The sequence below is a fragment of the Leucoraja erinacea genome, chromosome 9 (genome assembly GCF_028641065.1).
Source record: "Leucoraja erinacea ecotype New England chromosome 9, Leri_hhj_1, whole genome shotgun sequence".
NCBI classification, from domain to species: domain Eukaryota; kingdom Metazoa; phylum Chordata; class Chondrichthyes; order Rajiformes; family Rajidae; genus Leucoraja; species Leucoraja erinaceus.
This window is the reverse complement of record NC_073385.1, coordinates 37279703-37305220: the sequence shown is the minus strand read 5'-3', so window position 1 is coordinate 37305220 and position 25518 is coordinate 37279703. Positions and strand designations below refer to the sequence as shown.

The 25518-nt window shown below is 41.1% G+C and overlaps 1 protein-coding gene across 5 annotated transcripts in view; it reads right to left on the bottom strand.

Annotated features, from left to right (window-relative positions):
- The window catches only part of ttc6 (tetratricopeptide repeat domain 6), a 162003-nt gene that overhangs the window by 30646 nt on the left and 105839 nt on the right, over window positions 1–25518 (bottom strand). For 4 of the 5 annotated variants that reach the window (XM_055640545.1, XM_055640547.1, XM_055640548.1 and 1 more), the window contains 6 exons: window positions 24558–24634; window positions 20233–20387; window positions 16254–16394; window positions 10833–10982; window positions 4481–4621; window positions 904–1017 (listed from right to left, as the gene is read on the bottom strand). In XM_055640545.1, the coding sequence (XP_055496520.1) occupies window positions 904–1017; window positions 4481–4621; window positions 10833–10982; window positions 16254–16394; window positions 20233–20387; window positions 24558–24634 (778 nt within the window). The remainder of the gene's footprint in view (window positions 1–903; window positions 1018–4480; window positions 4622–10832; window positions 10983–16253; window positions 16395–20232; window positions 20388–24557; window positions 24635–25518) is intronic. The other variant, XM_055640546.1, reaches the window with a different exon arrangement.

Below are 25518 nucleotides of genomic sequence, written 5' to 3'. Positions count from 1 at the left end.
GGTAATGCTAGCTGGCTGTTGTATGCATATTTGGAACACTACCAAAAGTAACACTTTTATTCTTCCCAATTTCACATTCAGTTACATGGATATTAAAATGTTGACTTGTTCATTGTAGCAATGCCTTGTAATCGTTTGCATATGTACAAATATCTGCTAGATACTTTATGGTGCTATATTTTGGCATTTAAGTGCATATATTCAGCATGTACAATTTGATCTTTTTCAGTGAGGGGTTCACTTAAAGTCTGGAAAAACAGTTGTGCAGTAAAATTTCTACACTACGAAGTCTAAATCCAAAGGATTAAAATTAATGGCTGCAACAACTCCACAATTAACATTAAATAAATAGGTGTGGTTTTGTAGAATGATTCAGATCTTGCAATCTCAGTAATTATTCTAAACAACCATTACCGAATATCACTACATTTTTGTTAGAATGTGAGAAAAAAAACAGTTATTGTACAGTAGAGGCCAGGCAAGGAAGTGGGTAGCCAGTGACGCCTCCAACAAGGTAACCAATCACGTCTCACAGTAAAAGAAGGCATGCACGTGTTTATATTGAGGAAAGGTGAAATCAAGCTCGTCCCCAACTTAATCGTTAGCCTTACACAAGAATGCCCTCTTGGGAATCATGGGAAGATGCAGACATCTATAAAAATGTATTGCAATACATAGCAGAGGAGCGAATTGTGGGGGGAATTGATCAGAATGTCAATCATGTCACAACTCTTTGCAAATATCAGCCTCTTATCAACATTCATTTTATGGTTACTTCATGGAAGAAATAGCTCGGATATTGGAACTTTTGATAACTGGAGGGCATACCACTCAGTAATATCATTTTTCATTTATGTTTCACTCAGCTTCATGAATCTCGCTTTATCTTTTTTATATATATACCTTTTGAAGATCATTTGCTTGTTGATAACTGACAGCCCTGTTAAAGTAACCCAAGATGCAGGCCTCATCAATGTTTATTGCAGCAGTTGTGTCATCAATTGCCAAGTGATATAACTACAATTAAAAATAAATTGACATTAATAAATGTTAAACAAAATATTTACTTGAAATGTTGAGTCGGAAGTAAGATTCCTCTCAGCACAGATAATAAAACCATTAATCAGTGATCAAACGTGAATGGAGAGATGTAATTCAATATGAAATGGTTTAATAGAGTGGTATGTGTTTCGCTCGGGCATTACGGGAATGACCTTTTACACTCATTTTGGTGGAAGGTTTTCATAGGCTTTATCATGCTGTCTACTTTGACAGCCTTCCTCGCTGTCCGTCACTCCAGCAATCTTGGTGCCGTCTGAATGAATGAATTATACTTTATTGTCACATATAACCAGTCGCAGTGATATTCTTTGTATTACATACCCAAGGTATGCAAAGAGTCACCACATAAAGGGCGCTGACAAAGTTACAAGTATTCCATTTTAACAAACCAACTTACTAACCAACCTATTTACATTTCATTCCAATAGGTGGAAGATAATTATTCTGGCTGAAGGTCTGTGACCAGTGGAATTCAGTACGGATCTGTGCTGGTCCCTCTGTTATTTATGATTTACATAAATGACCATTACATAAATGGGTTAGTTAACATGTTTGCAGACAACACCAAGACAACAGGCTATAGATCAACTACACAAATGAGTGAAGAAACATCCGATGAAGTTTAATTTGAGCAAATGTGAGATCCTGCACTTGGGGAGGTTGAATATAAGGGGAAAGTATGCGGTTGGAGGTAGGGTCAGCGATAAGGTCGGGCCAGCAGTCAGTGAGGATGCCAGTGGTTGTTGAGAAGGTAGGGTCAGCAAGAGGGTCGGCGAGGAGGTCGGGCTGATGGTCGGCGAGGTGGTCGGGCCGGCGGTCAGCGAGAAGTTCGGGCCAGTGAGGAGGTTGGGTCGGCAGTCTGCGAGGAGGTCGGGATCGCAGCTACAATGATATATGGAGTCATGTGATCATGGGAATAGGTGGGCATAGGTGAATAACTGCCTCCTAGAGGTACCATCAATGACACTTTCCACAAGTTTGCTAATGTTTGAAAGCAAACTAAACAAATGATAATTAGTTTGAATGTATTTCTGAACAGAACATATCCATGCTGTCAAGTAGATGTCAGCATTGTGTATATATACTGGAACAGTCAAGCTAGTTCTAAAAGCAAATCTTCAATAATGCAGTTGCCTGAACCCCATAAGCTTCGATTTTTCAACAGACTAGTTTCTCTGATGGTGGAATCACTTGAGAAAACAGGTGCATCAGTTATTTGGCTGTTCTGGTTGAACATGGTGGTAAATGCTTTGGCCTTATTTCTAGCAATCATATGCTAGGCCCTACTGCCATTGATGATTGGATTATTCTCAGAATCTCCATCCCTATTTTCCTTATCCAGATTCAGATTCAGATTCAATTTGAATTGTCATTGTCAGTGTACAGTACAGAGACAACGAAATGCAATTAACCTAGTCATTTTTCATGACTAGGTTAAACTGCAGAACCTTGATCTGATCCCTTGATAATGAGATTGCTATTCGATCTGTTGCATGCTGTTCTGAAGGTATGTCATCCTGTACTATAGCATCTTACTTTTCTAGGTATGGCACCTCATGATTTTTAGGAATGCCTGATGCTGCTTTTGGGATACCTATTTGCACCATTCACTGAAATAGGGTTTATCACCTAGGATAATTGTTCATCCCAGTTTGGCAAAAGAATAAATCAGGGAAGGTAGTGCATCCGTGGATAAAAAGGGAAATCAGGGATAGTATCAAAATAAAAGATGAAGCATACGAATTAGCCACAAAAAGCAGCCTAGCAGAGGACTGGGGGAAATTCAGAGTCCAGCAGAGGAGGACAAAGGGCTTAATTAGGAAAAGGAAAATAGATTATGAAAGAAAACTGGCCGGGAACATCAAAACTGACTGCAAACGCTTTTATAGATATGTGAAGAGAAAAAGATTAGTTAAAACAAATGTGGGTCCCTTGCAGTCAGAAACAGGTTAATTGGTCATGGGGAACAAGGACATGGCAGACCAATTGAATAACTCCTTTGGTTCTGTCTTCACTAAGGAAGACAGAAATAATTTGCTGGAAATAGCAGGGGACCAGGGGTCAAATGAGATGGAGGAGCTGAGTGAAATCCAGGTTAGTCGGGAAGTGGTGTGAGGTAAATTGATTAAAGGCTGATAAATCCCCAGGGCCAGATAGGCTGCATCCCAGAGTGCTTAAGGAAGTAGTCCCAGAAATAATGGATGCATTAGTGATAATTTTTCAAAACTCTTTAGATTCTGGAGTAGTTCCTGAGGATTGGAGGGTAGCTAATGTAACCCCACTTTTTAAAAAGGGAGGGAGAGCGAAAACGAGGAATTACATACTAGTTAGTCTAACATCGGTAGCGGGGAGAATGCTAGAGTCAGTTATTAAAGATGGGATAGCAACACATTTGGAAAGTGGTGAATTCATTGGACAAAGTCAGCATGGATTTATGAAAGGTAAATCATGTCTGAAGAAAGTATAGAATTTTTCGAGGATGTAACTAGCAGAGTGGATAAGGGAGAACCAGTGGATGTGTTATATCTGGACTTTCAGAAGGCTTTTGACAAGGTTCCACATAAGAGATTAGTATGCAAAATTAAAGCACACGGTATTGAGGGTTCAGTATTGATGTGGATGGAGAACTGGCTAGCAGACAGGAAGCAAAGAGTAGGAGTAAACGGGTCATTTTCAGAATGGTAGGCAGTGACTAGTGGGGTACTGCAAGGCTCATTGCTGGGACCCCAGCTATTTACAATATATATTAATGATATGGACGAGGGAATTGAATGCCACATCTCCAAGTTTGGGGATGACATGAAGCTGAAGGGCAGTGTTAGCTGTGAGGAGGATGCTAGGAGGCTGCAAGATGACTTGGATAGGTTGGGTGAGTGGGCAAATGCATGGCAGATGCAGTATAATGTGGATAAATGTGAGGTTATCCACTTTGGTGGCAAGAACAGGAAAGTAGACTATTATCTGAATGGTGGAGGATTAGGAAAAGGGGAGATGCAACGACCTGGGTGTCATGGTACACCAGTCATTGAAAGTAGGCATGCATGAGCAGCAGGCAGTGAAGAAAGCGAATGGTATGTTAGCATTCATAGCAAAAGGATTTGAGTATAGGAGCAGGAAGGTTCTACTGCAGTTGTACAGGGCTTTGGTGAGACCACACCTGGAGTATTGCGTACAGTTTTGGTCTCCTAATCTGAGGAAAGACATTCTTGCCATAGAGGGAGTACAGAGAAGGTTCACCAGACTGATTCCTGGGATGGCAGGACTTTCATATGAAGAAAGACTGGATAGACTTGGCTTGTACTTGCTAGAATTTAGAAGATTGAGATCTAAGTTTACCTTAGATTTGATTCTTTAAATAACACCACAATCATATTCATTTATCAACCACTAAAATAAATAGAAAAAAAGTTTCACACACCTTAGCATGATATTTCAGTGCTCCTCTACAAAGAAAGGCTCTTGCACTCTGGGGTTGAAGCTTCAGTGCTTCATTACAGCTTAGAATGGCCTTGAGATAGCGCTGCTGATTTGCATAGTACACAGCTCGGCTTAGGTAGACCTACAGAGACAAAGGAAATATTATAAAAAGCCACTTTTGTCATTCTGTTTATTGGGAACATTATATATGAAGTAGAGTTGTATATTAAATGTTATAAGGGAATTATTTTTCTTCTACAGCATTGTTGAAGAGAAAAAAGTCATCGATCAATCTCTGCCTCCATTTCAATAGGCAAGATTAGTTTTGAATTTTAGGGACGGCACAGTGGGAGAGCAGCAGCCTCACAGCGCCAGTGACCCCATTTTGATCCTGACCTTGGGTGCTGTCTGTGTGGAGTTGGCATGTTCTCCCTGTGGACGCATGGGTTTCCTCTAGGCGCTCTGGTTTCCTTCCACATCCTAAAGACGTGCAGGTTTGTAGGATAATTGGCCACTGTAAATTGGCGCTAATGTGTAGAGAGTGGGTGAGAAAGTGGGATTAGATGGAACTAGAACTACACAGTGGGAATTAGATAGTTTAGTTTAGTTTATTGTCACATGTATCGAGGTACAGTGAAAAGCTTTTGTTGCATGCTAACCAGTCAGTGGAAAGACGATACATGACCACAATCGAGCCATTCACAGTGTACAGATACATGATAAAGGGAATAACATAAATAACGTTTAGTGCAAGATAAAGCCAGTAAAGCTAGTGTGAATGGATGATTAATGATCGACGTGGACAGTGGTTTGAAGGGCCTATTTCAATGGGGCATCTCCAAACTCTCTGAATGCCTTTACCCAGAGCATAGTGAGTCTTTATTATAGAGTTAATGTAGGAAACTGGCATGATCAAGACAGCGTGTGATTGGCTACGATTTTACCGAAATCACATCCGTGACATGAAGGATCAAATTTATATTACTAAAAGTAAGATCTAGACCACTTCCTGTTTTTCTATTTCATGATTTTTGAAAAAACGCTGCCACTTACGGCTATGATTTTTGGCCATCTTACTCAGTCCCCCTCCGCTGCGCAGGACAAGAAGATTTTTCACGTCGATGGAAAAATAAAAGAGTTCTTAATGTTTTAAAAATATTGACATTCTCTCTGCTGCCCCTGCTGGTGGGAGGGGGGAAGGACTATAAAACCCGGAAGTGTTGTGCCTCACTCAGTCTCTGCAAGATGGAGGAAGCGAGAGGGTCACGTCTCTCTGAGCTGTGAATAACACTGAACACGTGTCTACTCAACTGTGAGTGCCCTTAATGTGGTTTGAAAATGAAAATGTGGTTGCTTTGAAATGCTGCACTGCAAATGGCTGTTGGTGGTGGTAGCTGATTTGAAATGCTGCACTGCAAATGGCTGTGGTGGTTGTAACTGCTTTGAAATGCTGCACTGCAAATGGCTGTTGGTGGTGGTAACTGCTTTGAAATGCTGCACTGCAAATGGCTGTTGGTGGTGGTAACTGCTTTGAAATGCTGCACTGCAAAGGGCTGTTGGTGGTGGTAACTGCTTTGAAATGCTGCACTGCAAATGGCTGTTGGTGGTGGTAACTGCTTTAAAATGCTGCACTGCAAATGGTTGTTGGTGGTGGTAACTGCTTTGAAATGCTGCACTGCAAATGGTTGTTGGTGGTGGTAACTGCTTTGAAATGCTGCACTGCAAATGGTTGTTACTGGTGGTGGTAACAGCTTTGAAATGCTGCACTGCAAATGATTGTTGGTGGTGGTAACTTGACAACTTCCTGTTTGCACTGTATATTGATTTTAGATAAAACGCTACCACTTACGGCTGTGATTTTTGGCCATCTTACTAAGTCCCCCTCCGCTCATCAGGTGCAGAGGATTCTTCCCATCAATGAAAAATAAAAGTGTTATTAGTGTATTAAAAAATGTTAAGAATCTCTCACCTGTCAATCATGACATTAAGGCCATGCCCCTTCCGGTGGGAGGGGGGAGGGATTATAAAACTCGGAAGTGTGGGTGTGGCTCACTCTGCAAGATGGGGGAGGGAGAGGTCACAACTCTGTCTGAGCTGTGAATCAACTGAACACACTGAATGTCTACTGAACTAAGAGTGTGGTGTTTTGTGTGGTTTTATGGTGGTTTCACCCTGCTTGAAATGGTATGAAACTGCACTTGAATTTGGTGGCCTTGCACCCTGCATGAAATGGTTTGAAACTGCACTTGAATTTGGTGGCCTTGCACCCTGCTTGGAGTGGCATGAAACTGCACTTGAATTTGGTGGCCTTGCACCCTGCTTGGAGTGGCATGAAACTGCACTTGAGTTTGGTGGCCGTGCACCCTGCTTGAAGTGTTAGGAAACTGCACTTGAATTTGGTGGCCTTGCACCCTGCTTGAAATGGCATTAAACAGCTCTAGCATTTGGTGGCCTTGCACCCCTCTTGAAGTGGTAAGAAATTGCACTTGAATTTGCTTGCCTTGCACCCTGCTTGAAATGGAATTTCAATGAATAGCCGTGAGTTAACTGCTCGCCCACCAGCCGCGGGTGAGCTGCTAGCACATCAGGCTTGAGTGACTGAGCTGTCACCCGAAGAATCCATTTGGCCCACAATGTCCATACTAGCCCTCTGGAAACTAGTCCCTTCAGCCCACAATACCCATACTAGCACTCCAGAAAGCCCCCCCCCCCTACTGACCACCAATATTGGAATTGGTGGAGAGGTGGAATATTACGTTGGGGGACCAGCCCTTCCGTGTGAACAGGGGACCCAATGGGTCCCACTTAGTCTAGTAGAAACATAGAAAAATAGATGCAGGAGTAGGCCATTCGGCCCTTCGAGCCAGCACTGGTCATCTAAAATCAGTATCCTGTTCCTGTTTTTTCCCCATGTCCCTTAATTCCTTTAGCCCCAAGAGTTAAATCTCTCTCTCTTGAAAATGGCCCACTCCTGCTTCTAATTTCTATGGTCTTTGATTAAGCTTTCCCCTGCAGGAAGTGGATCCTGCTGGTGGGACACACAATTAATCTAGGCAGTAAGAAACTTTGAGACTTATGCTGACCAGAAATAGATGAGAAATCCAAGAGTGGCCAAACACCAATATGAAGAAATCAATAATTCAGATTTGTAAAGTATGAACCATCTTGCAGGATCTTTTGGGCTTCCAAATATCATTGTTGTCCTAACCCCAGAGTCTGGGCAAACAAAATAGCTACACAACATATACAGAACATAAACGGGCCATTTTCGCTGAACAAGCCAATTCTAGTTCATCTAATCTTCTTAGCATAATCTTTCATCTCTTTCAGTGTCATTTATCCAGCTACACCTTAAATGCTTCATAGCATTCACCTCAACTTTCTCATTAGATAATAAATTCCACATTTCTGGTAAAAGATGTTTATCATAAAATAATTTCTGGATTTATCTTAAAACAGTAGTCTCAGTTGGGGTGGGAGATGGCAATGTCCACGTGGTCCGCCCTGTTTCAACGATTCAACCTGGCGTGCACAATCAAATAAGATCAAATAGAACAAGTTGTCCTACAACTTTAGGCTGTGCATGCCATACGCAAGAAGAAGAGTAGTCTCAGTTCAAATGTCAATTAAAAAAAGTATACCCCATGGATGCAGTACCCTGGATCTTAAGTAGATCAATTAAAAGGAATGTGTATTTCAGGTTACTAAATTATTAATTACCTAGCAAATTACTGGTTAGATGTTGATGCCTTCTGTGAAAAATAACATTCCTTGTTTCCATCCTGAAGACCATCATAACATAATAAAAATAGTGCCTCTATAGTGATATTTCATACCTCTCGAATACCTTTTATATTTGCTTATCATTCCATAGCACTCACTTAAGTTACGATTTTTAGTGTTCATTGTGAAATTCCACATTGAAATTCTACACTGAACCTGTGCTTAATTTAACTAATTAAAATAACGAATACTCAAGGATGATGCTCTAACAGTTTGGACTGGTCAACTCATTGTTTCATTTCAACAATCTGATTCTATCCTTCACTGTAAGAGCATGTGGTAGCCTAGCTTTTTCAGTGGGTTTCCCATCCAAAAGTTAAAATGTATTCAATATCTGTAAAATGCCGAGGGATATAAATTTGTGTTAACATTCGTCATAAATGGGATTTACGAAGCCACAGATTTTGTGCTTTGGGCTTTGTTATTCTAAAGTCAGTACTGGTATGCGAGGTACGGGGTCTTAACATTTGGCCACTGCCAGCACAGCTAACTACTTAACTGTGCATCAGACATCACTGGAAAAATAAAAGTGAGGTTTAAGATCCAGGAAGGGGATTAGAGATCAAGGTTTCAGATATTAAGGGTAGGAATCCCTGGATCAGGACAAGTGAATATTGGGGTAATTGCTCAACATTTTAATATATGTAATGGTTAATGTTAGCTTTCTAAGGTGACAAATGACTTTGTTTTAAATTCTTGAAGTTGAAATTACGGCCTCCATATTGCTCTACTCTAATATTTAAAACACCCACCCCTTCTCCCACCATGCTGAATCCCATATTCCTACAGCACACTTCACGATACCATATTTTATAATTGGGGTCCTGCCCAACAACAGCATGAAGTTGAAACACAAAAGCACCATCAAATCCCTTTTTCACGGGGCGACTTGACGCAAGAGGTAACCAGAGTTTAACATCATGGGAACCTCGTGCGATAACAGTACGGCATTCGTGGACCACCGTGGCGCTAACGGCAGGTAATCGTGTAACTTGGGTACTCGGGAGAAAATTCAAGCAAGCTTGAATTTCTCCAAGAGTGACTTGTACACTTGTGGTTGAGCATTGCAACATTTTATGAACATAGTGGCCAGTGCGATATCCGTAGTAACTCTTGCGGTTACCGTGGGAACTCCTGCGAACGGTAAACCCGGAAGCTGGACAGAGGGGACAGAAGGTAAGTAAAATAGGTGTTCTCAATGTCGCCAATGGAACATGTGTCCATCGAGGATGTCCCACCTCATTGTCATTGTTGGATAATCTTTTTAACAGGAACACGCAGAGATGGCTCCCAGAAAAGCTCAAAGAAAGGGGGTAAAGCGTGTCAGAAAGGTTTTTGCCAGTAGCCGTTGTAGGAATAGCCTCTACAGACGCTTATTTAAAGGGAAGATGGCAGAAGGTAAGGCCATATAACTTCTCCAGGGAACAAGAGGGGGAACTTGTAGAATGGTACCAATTTAACGAGATTCTCTACGATAAATCCAGAGAGGATTATAGAAACAGGGAGAGAAAACGGAACCTGCTGGAGACGAAGGCTGCGGAGTATCCCGGGTGCTCATGTGAGTATATATAACGATATATCAGTTCATCAACAGGAGAACCATTTAATGTTATCCAAGATTTAAAAACATACAATGCTATAGATGTAAAAGTGCTGTTTTTGCAGTTAACTTAAACTTCTCTTATAAGTCTGTCTGTGCCCTGCAGCTGCAAAGTAAAAAAGTCGCAGACAGCTTTTACACCCTCTGTGTTTGAGGTTGGAATCATGTCTCTAAGTGCCATAAAATAAATTATGACATCATTTGTGCCACGTGATGATTTAATTGCACTTGACAGTTTACAATGCTCATTCAAGATTTAACGGGAAAGCTCGGGAGACGGACAAGTCACTCGCACAAATAACAGAAATGCCGAGTACCGTGGGAACTCTTTGTCTACCCCACCGTAATATCGTATGATATCGTGCTAGACCACGACCACTTCACTCTGGTCACATCTTGCGTCAAGTCGCCCCATGAAAAAGCCCCATCAGAACCCAGAACCACAAGATCACCATGATGCACAAGTGTTTGTACATGGCAGTAATCGAGCTGATAGGAGCAAAATCATAACCTGGAATTTGGAACAGGATTGCAGCATAATGTTTAAACATCCATAATTCCTTCAAACATCATCGCTGTTGTTTGGAGGAGGAGGACTGGCCAAATGTTGTGCCTTCCACCAAAGTGATGAATGTTGTGGTGGATGTTTGTGTTAATTTTTTATTGTGTATTGTGTGTTCTTTATCATTGTACTGCTGCTGGCAAATTCATTTCACTTGCACTTTATGTGCAATGTGATGAATAAAACCGTATTGTATTGTATAAAGCTACTGAAATTTCTAAACACGTGTTAACTGTAATTGAAGCAACTTCATAAATATTCTATGAAATAATCAATTAGTGTTCTCAATGTTTAAAAAAAAGTAACAAGTACATAAATAATTCAGCGTATGTATAGATATTGAACATTTATCAATCAATTAATACATTTCGTGCATGTTTAGAAACGCAGACTGAAAAATTTAAATACCTCAAAGAGTTGAGGGTCGATTGCAAGTGCTCTGTGAAAGTCATAGATAGAATTTATTTCACGAAGCTTCATTCTGCACAATCCACGCTGATAATATGCGTTAGCAAAATTTGAGTGCATTTTCAGTGCTTTATTAAATGAATCTATTGCCTGGAAAGTATCAAATATTAATTCTAAGAAAAAGTATTAACGTGCATGTACCATACTAAGCAACACTCAATTCAACTTCAGTTATAAAAATAAACAGTAGAGCAGGGAATTTTCTCTTTGTCCCCAAAAACTGTGATTTTACTTCTGGGTTCTCTATGTATGTGACAAACGTATAGAGGAATCTAGATACAAACAGTGGTATCCAGCAGTGCTATCACTCTAATGCGTTGGAAACCACTTCACATAGTCTTTAAATTGTTTGCTTTTACGCAACGCTCTCTTGGAGGTGAGTGGAAGGGCAGCACCTAACATTCAACCTAACCCAAACTTGTAACTTTCCCCAAACCTATCGGCTAATTGCACTACCAACTACTGATTGAACCCTCTGAGCACTGATTTAACCCAGTAAAATTCCAGGTAGGCAAACCAAGCCTCACACCTATTGCAACTATACCATCCCTCACGCTGATTGCTTTACTTGCCAATTGGTGCCTATAGTTTTAATCCTTAATGCTTTCCAGCCTACTGACACCAGGCATTAGTCTCAGATATCCGTCTTTTTTTTGCATGCTCTGTCATGAAAAAACAACCTTTTCAAATGCAAAGCCTATTTCACAGCAAGCATAAGATGTCATATTAGGCATGTACTGTAGAAATAAAGAACTTGCTGGTTTATACAAAAGGATACAAAGTGCGAGAATAATTAAGCAGGTCAAGCAGCATGTCTGGAGAACATGGATAGGTAACTGACATACAAACAGCACCCCACCCCCTCTCTCTTCCCTGTGCCCTACTTGGATTTGCACCCATTTGCCTCCTTCCCCCTCTATCCGTTGGAGCCGTTGGAGCAGTCGCAGAGGGAGGGGCTACGCCCGAGCGGTAGGATTAAAACTCGAGTGCGGGGCTTGTTTTTTTACAGCCCAAGAGCCATTGGAGCGGTCGCAGAGGGAGGAGTGGAACCCAAATCTGCAACATTCCAACGTTCCATTCGCATTTCAAAACGTGGGCTTGAGGAACCCACTGATTGGTGGAAGCGGACAAGAGGGAGCAGCTGATTGAGAGTCAGATCCCTGCTGATTGTATTGTACTGTAGCAGTTGTATTGTATTGTACTTTGTATTGTATCCTAGGTAAGGGGGGAGAATGAGGGCCAGGGCAGTTTACTGTTCTGGATGTCAGATGTGGGAGGTCAAGGAATCTGATAGCCTTCCAGACGTCCACATCTGCACCAGGTGCATCGAGATGGGGCTCCTAAGGGACCGTATTAGGAACCTGGAGCAGCAGCTCGATTACCTCCGTCTGGTCAGGGAGAGCGAGGAAGTCATAGAGAGGAGTTACAGAGAGGTGGTCACTCCAAGACCACAGGAGGCAGGCAAGTTGGTCATGGTTAGGAGGGGCAAGGGGCAGAGGCAGGGACTAGAGAGTACCCTGGTGGCTGTACACCTTGACAATAAGTACTCCTGTTTGAGTACTGTTGGGGGGGGGGACAGCCTACCTGGGGGTAGCAACAGCGGCCAGGCCTATGGTACAGAGACCGGCCCTGTTGCTCAGAAGAGTAAGGAAAAGAAGAAGAGGGCAGTAGTAATAGGGGACTCTATAGTTAGGGGGTCAGATAGGCGATTCTGTGGATGCAGAAACAATCTCGGGATTACTGCCTGTGCCATGCGACAGCGAGCGTAGGAATGGAGCGAGGTGGAGGATAAATGCGTGGCTGAAGTACTGGTGCAAAGGGCAGGGATTCAAGTTTCTGGATCATTGGGACTTCTTTTGTGGAAGGTGTGACCCGTACAAAAAGGACGGGTTGCACTTGAACCCGAGGGGGACCAATATCCTGGCGGGGAGATTTGCAAATGCTACTGCGGAGACTTTAAACTAGAACGGTTGGGGGGAGGGACTCAAATAGAGAAAGCTAGTAGACAGTGTGTGAGGCAGGAGGCAGAGAAGGGAAGCACTCAGACCCAACATGTAGGGGGGAAAGAAGAAAAAAATAATAAACAGAGAATAAGAGGTGGTGGGGTTCTTAAATGTGTGAGCAGAGAGACCGAGGGGTGTAAAATGAGGGTAGAAGCAAGGTGAAAAGTAAAAGTGGCAGGCAGACAAATCCAGGGCAAAAATCAAAAAGGGCCACTTTTCAACATAATTGTACAAGGGGTAAGAGCGTTGTAAAAACAAGCCTGAAGGCTTTGTCTCAATGCAAGGAGCATTCGTAATAAGGTGGATGAGTTGAATGTGCAGATAGCTATTAATGATTATGATATAGTTGGGATCACGGAGACATGGCTCCAGGGTGACCAAGGCTGGGAGCTGAACATCCAGGGATATTCAATATTCAAAGGGATAGACAGAAAGAAAATGGAGGTGGGGTAGCGTTGCTGGTTAGAGAGGAAATTAATGCAATGGAAAGGAAGGACATTAGTTTGGAGGATGTGGAATCGATATGGGTATAGCTGTGAAACACTAAGGGTCAGAAAAAGCTAGTGGGAGTTATGTACAAGCCACCTAACAGTAGTAGTGGAGCTGGGTATGGCATCAAACAGGAAATTAGAAATGCGTGCAACAAAGGTAAAACAGTTATAATGGGTGACTTCAATCTACATATAGATTGGGTGAATCAAATTGGCAGGGGTGCTGAGGAAGAGGATTTCTTGGAATATATGCGGGATAGTTTTCTAAACCAACATGTAGAGGAACCAACGAGAGAGCAGGCTATTCTAGACTGGGTATTGAGTAATGAGGAAGGGTTAGTTAGCAGTTTTGTTGTGCGTGGCCCCTTGGGCAAGAGTGACCATAATATGGTTGAGTTCTTCATTAGGATGGAGAGTGACATACTTAATTCAGAAACAAGGGTTCTGAACTTAAAGAAAGGTAACTTTGAGGGTATGAGACGTGAATTGGCCAAGATTGACTGGCAATCGATTCTTAAAGGGTTGACGGTGGATATGCAATGGAAGGCATTTAAAGACTGCATGGATGAACTACAAAAATTGTTCATCCAGTTTGGCAAAAGAATAAATTGGGGAAGGTAGTGCATCCGTGGATAACAAGGGAAATCAGGGATAGTATCAAAACAAAAGATAAAGCGTACAAATTAGCCAGAAAAAGCAGCCTACCAGAGGACTGGGAGAAATTCAGTCCAGCAGAGGAGGACAAAGGGCTTAATTAGGAAAGGGAAAATAGATTATGAAAGAAAACTGGCAGGGAACATAAAAACTGACTGCAAAAGTTTTATAGATATGTGAAGAGAAACAGATTAGTTAAAACAAATGTAGGTCCCTTGCAGTCAGAAACAGGTGAATTGATCATGGGGAACAAGGACATGGCAGACCAATTGAATAACTACTTTAATTCCGTCTTCACTAAGGAAGACATAAATAATCTGCCGGAAATAGCAGGGCACTGCGGGTCAAATGAGATGAAGGAACTGAATGAAATCCAGGTTAGCCGAGAAGTGGTGTTAGGTAAATTGAATGGATTAAAGGCCGATAAATCCTCAGGGCCGGATAGGCTGCATCCGAGAGTACTTAAGGAAGTAGCCCCAGAAATAGTGGATGCATTAGTGATAATTTTTCAAAACTCTTTAGATTCTGGAGTAGTTCCTTAGGATTGGAGGGTAGCTAATGTAACCCCACTTCTAAAAAGGGAGGGAGAGAGAAAACGGGGAATTGCAGACCATTTAGTCTAACAGCGGTAGTGGGGAAACTGCTAGAGTCAGTTATTAAAGATGGGATAGCAGCACATTTGGAAAGCGGTGAAATCATTGGACAAAATCAGCATGGATTTACGAAAGGTAAATCATGTCTGACGAATCTTATAGAATTTTTTGAGGATGTAACTAGTAGAGTGGATAAGGGAGAACCAGTGGATGTGTTATATCTGGACTTTCAGAAGGCTTTTGACAAGGTCCCACATAAGAGATTAGTATACAAACTTAAAGCACACGGTATTGGGGGTTCAGTATTGATGTGGATAGAGAACTGGCTGGCAAACAGGAAGCAAAGAGTAGGAGTAAACGGGTCCTTTTCAGAATGGCAGACAGTGACTAGTGGGGTACCGCAAGGCTCAGTGCTGGGATCCCATATATTTACAATAAATATTAATGATTTGGACGAGGGAATTGAATGCACCATCTCCAAGTTTGCGGATGACACGAAGCTGGGGGGCAGTGTTAGCTCTGAGGAGGATGCGAGGAGGCTGCAAGGTGACTTGGATAGGCTGGGTGAATGGGCAAATGCATGGCAGATGCAGTATAATGTGGATACATGTGAGGTTATCCACTTTGGTGACAAAAACTGGAAAGTAGACTATTATCTAAATGGTGACCAATTAGGAAAAGGGGAGATGCAACGAGACCTGGGTCTCATGGTACACCAGTCATTGAAAGTAGGCGTGCAGGTGCAGCAGGCAGTGAAGAAAGCGAATGGTATGTTAGCATTCATAGCAAAAGGATTTGAGTATAGGAACAGGGAGGTTCTACTGCAGTTGTACAGGGTATTGGTGAGACCACACCTGGAGTATTGTGTACAGTTTTGGTCTCCAAATTTGAGGAATGACATTCTTGCCATAGAGGGAGTACAGAGAAGGTTCACCAGACTGATTCCTGGGATGTCAGGACTTTCATATGAGGAAAGACTAGATAGACTCAGCTTGTACTCGCTAGAATTTAGAAGATTGAGGGGGTATCTTATAGAAATGTACAACATTCTTAAGGTGGTTGGACAGGCTAGATGCAGGAAGATTGTTCCCGATGTTGGGGAAGTCCAGGACAAGGGTTCACAGTTTAAGGATAAAGGGGAAATCCTTTAGGACTGAGATGAGAAAAACATTTTTCACACAGAGAGTGGTAAATCTCTGGAACTCTCTGCCACAGAAGGTAGTTGAGGGCCAATTCATTGGCTATATTTAAGAGGGAGTTAGATGTGGCCCTTGTGGCTAAAGGGATCGGGTGGTATGGAGAGAAGGCATGTACAGGATACCGAGTTGGATGATCAGCCATGATCATATTGAATGGCGGTGCAGGCTCGAAGGGCCGAATGGCCTACTCCTACACCTATTTTCTATGTTTCTATGTTTCTATCCTCTTCCACTGTTCAGATTCAGGGTCACCTATCCAGGTTCTCCAGAGATGCTGCTTGACTCACAGAACTACTCCAGCACGTTGTGTCCTTTAGGCATGTACTGAATTTATTTAGCAGCAGGCATATTGACTCTTTGTAAGCTGATTAATTAATATATTTTGACTGCCACCATTCAATTTCTAGAAAAATATTCTCACCTCGATCAGTTTATTCAGCTTAACATTGCAGCAACCCATGAGATAATATAAACCTGCAAATTCTGATGGATCGCTTGTAAATTCCAGTTCAGATCTTTCAATTGCCATATCCAAAGCTTCTTGATAGCTATTCAGGGCTTCCTGCAATGTAAATACAACATTTATTGTATAAAATCAGCATTGGTATTTCAATGTTTTGTGCTTAATATCTGAAGAACCATACTGTAATGCAGGAGAATAAATAGAAGAATGTGGGTGGAAAGAGTGAGAGGACAAGATAGTCAAGTCAAGTCAAGTCACTTCTTATTTATATAGCACATTTAAAAAACAACTCGTTGGCCAAAGTGCTTTATAAGTGCAGAGTGCAGAGATAGTGGAAAGAAGAATAAGAACTACCAAAAATATAAGGGAATTTGGAAACAAAGAATTGCAATGTTGTTAAGCTATCTCAAGTTTTGTGTGCTCATTCTGGCAATGGACAGAAACGTCAGTATGGGAATGGAATGTGTAGTTACAATGGCTAGCAACCAGGAATTCAGCGAAATGGTTGCCAAGTCTACTCCTAAAATCACGGATGTACAGCAGGCCACATTGGGAACACCGGGTGCCGTAGATAAGGTTAGAGGAGGTGCATGTAAACCTTTGACACACCAGGAAGAACTGCTGTGGTCCCTGAATGGTGATGAGGGAGGCGGTATAGGGATAAGGACAGGTGTTACATCCCCTTTGGTAGAGCGGGAAAGTACCTTTACGGCAATTTGGGGGGAGGGGGGGGAAGAGGATAGGATGGGAAGGGATGGGATGAGTCAACCAAGGAGTTTTTGAAGGGAGCAGTCTCTGCAGAGGGCAAATGACGTGGAGATGGACAGATGTGACTGGTGAGGGGGATCATGTCGGAGGTGACGGAAATGTTGAGGCATGATGTGTTGGATGTGGGGTGAATTTTTTAAGCTCCTCAGCATAATCAAAATGAACAACTTTAAACATAAGAAAAAATGCACGAAAATGTGTTATTGCCCTGAGAAGCTCATTGTATTGAATGACACTGCGTGGGGTAGGAAAACAGATATTTAATTTTAGTCGACACAAGGAACTACAGGTGTTGGAATCTTGAGTAAAAATCACAAAGTGTTGGAGGAAATCAGCAGACAGCAAATCAGGACATGATTAGGTGTCGGGTTTCAGATTGTGACCCTTTTGAAATCCAACCTGCTCAGTTTCCCCAGCACTTTGTGTTTTTTACTTAATTTTATCACTAAATGTAATTGTTAGCCATCATTTGAAGCACTAAACAAAAATGTTCTGCTAATTCAATGGGCTTTGACAAATAGTCCAAATCTATACCTTGATGTAATCTTTTAAGTTAAATAGCCCAAGTTGACAAAATTATATTTATTTTTATAAGATCACAATGATGACATAGAAAGAACATAAAAGGGATGATTTTCATGTTGTGAGTTAATCAGTATGGTGACCGTCATGTAATATGCAATGCCTACCGAGAAGAAGTCAACATGGGAACTCATAGTTCCCTAACACAGCCAATCACTTTGCTACCTGTGTAGAGTTGACCAAAAGAAAGCAGCTGGTGGGGAAACTCCAGTGACTGTTCACTGATGTAAAAAGCTTTGCCGTCCAAGTCATGAATGAGCTATCTCATTTATTTATGAGCAGTTGCTGAATGTACTCCACCAGAAGACTAGAAACATCTGGCAGCAATAAAAATTAAGGACACTGGCTACTTTCACAACCAATTCTAATACATACATTGAGAACCGCAGACATCACATCTTCTAGAAACATGCAGATCTCTGCCACCACATGAAGTAACAATCTGACTGAGGAATTCAATTGCTCATCGGCAGAATATAAATAGAAATCATTTTTTCTCAGAGTAAAAGGCAATATTAAACTTCAAACTAACACCTACCATCTTCAGTGAAGGAATTTTGGAGCAGGATGCTATGACGTTATTTCTCACGGCAGCACTGTGGAGCAGCTGCAGAGCTGCTGCCGCACAGAGCCAGAGACCTGGGTTCAATTGGATTGTGGGTGAAGTCTGTGCGGAGTTTGCATGTTCTTCCTGTGACTGTGTAGTTTTTCTCTCAAATCCCAAAGACATGCAGGTTTGTAGATTAATTACCCTTAGTGTGTAAGATGGGAAAGTGGGATAATATTGAACATGCACGGGAGATAAATGTTTGGCATGGATTTGGTGAACTGAAGAGTCTGCTTTAATACTATATCTCTAAACTCATGCAATGCCATTTCTCAGCTTTGCAGAGTGAAATTCAGTGACTATTATCCAAAGTTCCCTGACCACTGGCCATATACTAACAACAAGGTTTTCATTAGGTATAGGAAAGAACTGTAGATGCTGGTTTAAATCGAAGAAAGACGCAAAATGCTGGAGTAACAGCAGGACGGGCAGTATCTCTGGAAAGAAGGAATGGGTGAAGTTTCAGGTCGAGACCCTTCTTCAGAATGATGTCAGGGGAATGGGTCAGACAGAGATAAAATGTAGACAGAGACAGTAAGACTGGTGGGAGAACTGGGAAGGGGGAGAGGATGGAGAGAGAGGGAAAACAAGGGCTACTTGAAGTTAGAGAAGTCAATGTTCATACCGCTGGGGTGTAAGCTTCCCAAGCGAAATACGAGTTGCTGTTCCTCTAATTTGCACTGGCCTCACTCTGTCAGGCCAGAAAGGTCAGTGTGGGAATGGGAAAGGTAGTTAACATGTTGAGGAACCGGGAGATCAAGTAGGTTTAGGCGGACTGCGCGGAAGTGTTCAGCGAAACGATCACCGAACCTGCGCTTGATCTCGCTCATATGCAGTAGTTTTCACAATGCTGTTTGTTTTTCTATTTCAATGACAACTCAAATTCTTGCTCGCCATTTCGGTACCCTGCTGCAAAAATTGTGTGTGTTTGCCTACTTATACTAAAACCTAGACCAAATGTCAGCTGAATCTTCTATTGACCCCTCTCTGTCATATTAGAACTTGGAAATGTTCGACAATGGATCACTCATGTCATTTCCACTAGTTTTGTAAGAGCCTTGACTGGAAACTGATGGATGTGCCAAAGAAAGATTCAGTACTGAAAATGTTATTCTTCCAGTGTCTGTGGAGAAATTTACTTCTGTCTCAACCACTCCTTGGAGCAATATTTTTGCAGACCAAGATTTAGACAGTTGTTGATGTGAAATCTGTATCCCTCTGTGACCATAAAAACAGGCTGTACCCTTGCAAAAAGTTCAAAATCACAGTTATCATCGTCATCTCAGCAACAGGATACTTCAGGTGGCTCTGCCTGATCTGTGCCTCATTTCTTGGTCTGCTGCTTACTCCACATTTATTATGAGGTCTCTAATAGTAGGTAACGTAGCAGAAATAACTCCCTTACTTTTCCCTCAACACTGAAGATGAGGCAGTGCAAGCATGCGGATTTGTCAACATTGCACATTTCATCAATGTTCAGTCTACCCTTATGATAGGATCAGGTTCCCTTCAGAAACCGTAGCTCTTCGCGAAATATGAGGGTTACCTCTCCCTTTAAGTTTAGGTTCTATGTTTTGGACCTTGAGGAGAACTCCCTTTGATATCCTTGGACCTCCCCAACTCCTTGATTCTAAACCATTCGAAACTGCCAATGACCTTTCAGGGAGCATACTCCACGTCCACAGAGTTTGGAATTTGGGGAAACAAAACAGCAATGCTATTGCACTCGGATCAACCATAATTCTTTGGCAACTTCTAATAACAGCACCAAGGCAAAGTGCTACAGAGCTTTAATGCTCCACTGGAGAACAAGTACATTTTAGTTTTTGCGGTTCCAGAAGCACTACTCTTCCAATAGGAACCTGAACATCTACCTGAACACCCTGTTAGGAATGGGTTCCAGACAGGATAAAGATTTCATTACATTGCACAACCTAGACCCACTTACACAATATTAAAACATTAGAAAATATGTATTACCTGATGCCTTCCAGCTTTCACTTGAGTTTCTCCAAGTAAGGTTAACACTGAGGGTGATTTTTCAAGTTCTTTCAGATTATCTATAACTCTATCATAATTTTTTAAAAAGGATTGTACTGTAGCTTGTTGAGTTGGTGATGAGTCACGGGCTGTGCCTGCGAGTTAGAGATGAAACAAGATTTATTAGTGTAAGAATTTATGACTTTAATATCATAATTTTTTGTGGAACTTATTAGTTAGAGCTTTGTTCTACTGAATATTATAACTAACACACACACACAGGTTATGATAGTTTTTTATATTTTACTTTTGTAAATGTAAAACTATGGATAATTTGAAAAAATAATTTATGGTATTAATTTTGTTTCAAATTGTCCAACTTTATTTTAGAATAAAACAAGGATGATCATTTTTAATTAATCTGCCAGTTTGGATAAAATGTTTTCTGGTTATACAATACTCAGTTCATCACCTGATGATATTAGTAGACAGCAAAAGTGAACTGGGAGTAAACCAGGCAATCCACATGATTACCCACGTATCGGATAGGTTGAATTGCTCCATTAATTATTTACAATGAAAATTTATGATTTGTGCAAGTAATAAACATGTTGTAAGGGCCTCTGAATGAATAAGTGTATATATATATATATATACGTTTTTTTTTTTAATGGAGCAATAAAATAGATCAATGTTCATTCTAGATTTTACATCCTAAACCCATGATCATTTACATAAATAATTGATTACATCATTTAAATGAAGGGGATCACCCATACCCAGACTGAACATGAATTAGGGTCACAAAGCTAAAAGCCTAGGGCATGAGGAATTCATCTTCCACCATATTATAGCAAATTAAATTTGGCCTATCTATCAGAAGGTAAAAGTTTAAGAAAGCTAGAAGAGTTAGGAATTCATTGTATCATATAAATGAAGGAGATTGCTTACACCCAGACTCAACATGATTCAGGCCCAGGTGGCTAGAAATTTTAGTGCACCCATTTGGGCATGTTAGATGGGGGCATGTTAGATGGACTTTTGTTGAAAATTTCCATTATGCCAAAAGCCCAAAGCTTCTGGACGTTGAACACGGGACCTGCTTCCTCTTTACTGCGGCAAAGCTTGTTGGGGGGGTCAGGCCCAATCATCAGAGGGGACTTGAAGGCTGGAGTAACATCAGAGGAGGTACGTTGGGCTACTGGGATAGGCATCACAGCTGAGTTGGGTGTAGACTGATCAAAGGATATTTGATTATGATTGAGCAGCGTCAGGTGGGTGAGGAGGTGGGAGCACAGAATGGTTCCAGAACATTGGTAAATTATTCAAAGCATTCAAAATTGATGAGGTGCATGTTACCCAAGCCCTGCACAAAAATAGACCATGTGTAACAACAGGCACTCCCAGGATAATGTGGTTCAAGTTTTATAGGAGAATTTTAGAGGAATGACAACATCCTTTTTGCCTAAGGTATAAAAATCACAAGAAAATAATAAAAAGCAGGAGGGTTCAAGAAGGAACTGCAGATGCTGGAAGATCGAAGGTATACAAAATTGCTGGAGAAACTCAGTGGGTGCAGCAGCATCTATGGAGCGAAGGAAATAGGCGACGTTTCGGGCCGAAACCCTTCTTCAGACTGATGGGGGTGTGGGGGGGGAGAAGGAAGGAAAAGGGGAGGGGGAGGAGCTCGAGGGCGGGCGGATGGGAGGGTGGGAGGAGACAGCTAGAGGGTAAAGGAAGGGGAGGAGACAGCAAGGGCTAGTAAAATTGGGAGAATTCAATGTTAATGCCATCCGGACGCAAGGTCCCCAGGCGGAATATGAGGTGCTGTTCCTCCAATTTCCGCTGTTGCTCACTCTGGCAATGGAGGAGACCCAGGACAGAGAAGCAGGAGATCTGGTCCTTTGACCCTGCTCCACCATTCGGGTAATCTTCAACTTTAGCACCACTTTCTAGCAGCATCTCTGTACCTAATTGCATGAACATTGAATTCTCCAATTTTATGTAACTATACTATCCACAAACGAGCCCCTTTTTTCCTTTTCCCCTTTCCTTCTCTCTTCCTTCTTCCCTGACCCAGTTGAACTCGTACCCATTTCTCCATTCCCTTCCACCTATAGTCCTTCTACTTCCTTCACAATTTTCACCTGTTCTATCCTTATTTCACACCTTTTGCCTTTTAATCTTTGGCATTTGTCCAATCATCTGCCTATCGAAAACTCCCTTTCACCTATATCACTAGCCAGGATTTGTTCTGATCCCTCTCTTCCACTACAATTATTTTGAAGAAGGGGCCGGACCTGAAACATCACCAATCCATGTTCTCCGGAGATGCTGCCTGACCTGCTGAATTAATCCAGCACTTTGTGTCTTTTTGTTTGGTAAATTAGCATCTGAAAACAGCATGGGGATCTGCCTAGGATGCATGTTCCTTGATTCTCTTAATGTTCAGAAATCAATCAAAATCTGTCCTGAATTAATACAACTGAGCCTCCATCAAGCATCCGGGTAGGAAATTCCAAATCTTCTGAGTGAAGAGATTTCTCATCTGTAAAGAGTTCAAACTCACACAGGTTGAAGCACAAGCATCTTTATTGTTCAGGTCATTATCTACTAAGCAGATCATCACACAATCACACTGCTATTCTAACTGGTAGACAGTGGGTAGGATCTTACACTATGAATGTTATAATTAGGCAGGGTTATAATTACTAAGCATTCTAATTGGCTCACATGCTATAGCCAATCTACATCATCTCAGTCCTATATAGTTCACACCATTATTCTCAAACTTTGCACCAGGTCATAGACTCCTCTCTATATCTTGTCTGTTGAATTGTGTACGTTGCAATAAAATCTCCTTCAACTCTTGTAAATTCTCGAGAATACCAGTCACGTCTGCTCAACCCCTCCTAAAATAGAAAACCTACCATCCTTGGAGGCCTTCTACTGAGTCTTTGTTGCACGCTTTTGTGGTAAATACATCCTTTCTTAGTTAAGGAGACCAAAACTGCAAAATATAATCCAGGTGTGGTTTCTCAGAGGCACTATACAATTGCAAGTAGATTTGCTAATCAAATCCTCTTTTGAAATAAGGGCAAATATTTCACTTTCTTCAGAGGGATGGGAGCTGAGTGGTGAAGTGATAGAAGAATATCTAATTATGAGAGACAAAGATAGGACTGGCAGCTAGAACCTTTTTCCCCCAGGGTAGAAATGTCAAATACAAGAGGTGATGGCTGCCTGGAATTTACTGCCAGAGGTGGTGGTGGTCAGATACAATAGTGGCATTTAAGAGGCTTTTAGATAGGCACATGGATCTGCGTGGAGTGGAGGGATATGGATCATGTGAGGAGCTTAGTTTAACATTAGGCATCATGTTGGTCATGGACATTGTGGGCTGAAGTCTGATTCCTGTGCTGTACTGCTCTATGATTCATTCCTCGAGCCTGCTGCTCTTTCTGGAAAATGTATTAGGTAGAAGTCTGATAATCCTACATCATATTATTTGGTATCTGACTCATCAAGGCTTTGTTTCCACATTCAAATGGGTCTTGTCTTCATCAAAGGCCCCTTGAAAACAAAATTCTGAACTTTATATTCTGTCTCATACCCCAACAAAAGATCCTAAAAAGCTTTTCTCTATTTGGCTTCTTAATATCTCGATCTAGAAAAGCATTTTGTATTCTTTCCATTAATTCGTCTTCCACCCTGGTATAACAAATTTGATTTGTCCAATCTATCAGAAGGTTAAAGACTATCAAATTTTAATAATTTTAACTAATCTAAAATTGTATAATTACTGTGTTACTCAGTACATGCACCAATAATTTCCTGATTTATAGTACTACATCCAATATTATCTTTGCTATTCCTTCGGTTGACCCAAATTAATTCTGAATTTTACATAATGATTTGCCAAGCCAAGATAATTTCTCACTGCAGTGATCTTCTCCCTTTTTGTGTCCTATACTTCACCACTTTGCCTATTTTTCCTAAATGTCAGATTTTAAATCAATCTGAAAATGGTATTCGTCATGTTTAATACTGGGAAGGGTCTACTCTTAATTGCAAAACATTGGAAAAAAACTGTATAATGTGATTGAATTGATAAGAATAGGTCATCAAGTAACATCCACCTAATTAAATTATATTATTCAAACTTCAGATAATTGAACAATTTAAACTTTCTGTCAACTGGTCCCATCACAAAATCTTGGCTTGTGATGAACTAATCATGCCCAAATATACAAAGTTTATTTTATCTAAATATACGTAAATGAATTTTGAAAACATGAAAACAGGATCATTGTATGAAAATGTACCTTGATTGATTTCAGCAGCATATTGGATATAGAAGCTTGCAAGATCAAGTTTTTTCATTTGGAGTAGATATTGACCTCTTGAATACAAAATGAATAAATGGATTGAATTATGAAATAAAACTGAACTGAATCATTAGAGTTATAAACAAATATTGTCCTACAATTTCAGTAGAATTTCTGGACTATCAATAAAAAATATCACTTTGTTGCCAATTAGGTGTAGCATTAGATTAAAAGTGTTGTAATGCTTGAAAAACAGCAGTAAGCCAAGGAAGTGGAAGAGTTTTAGAAACCAAAAATAGATGACTAAAAAACTGACAGAGAAGTAAGTCGAAAGAGAGTTAACAAGCAGTTGATAAATGTATTCAAATTTGTAAGAGCCTCCACAAGTATACCAAAAGAAGGTAAGCATGGGACTTTTATCAGCTAATTTAGGGGGATAAATCCGTGGAAAAATGCTTGTATGACAAAAAAAATTGAAGGAACCGGTAGAAGTAATACAAGAGATACAAGATAGATTTAATTGTCACATGTGCCAGATGGCACAGTGAAATGAATTCCCATACAGCCATAAAATAAAAATAAACAGGACTCAACACACTATAGAATTTAACACAAAACATCCCCACACAGCAGAATCAAAGTTTCCCACTGTGTGGGAAGGCACCAAAGTCAGTCTCTTCCTCCACTGTTCCCCGTGGTCAGGGCCTCCCCAAGCCCTCCGCAGTTGCAGCTACGTGCGGCCCGATGTCCAGGACCGCCCGTAGCTGCAATAGGCAGGATTACGGGGGAAAAAATCGATTTGAAACATTTTTTTCGGGATGCAACCAGGAAAGTGAATGGAGCACGAGTAAATAATTTTCTGCATTTTGTGAAATCTTCCAATAAAGAGTAAAAAAAGAGCCTATTACACTAAATAAGGATTCACAAGGTTAGGATTAATATAAACACACTAGACTAG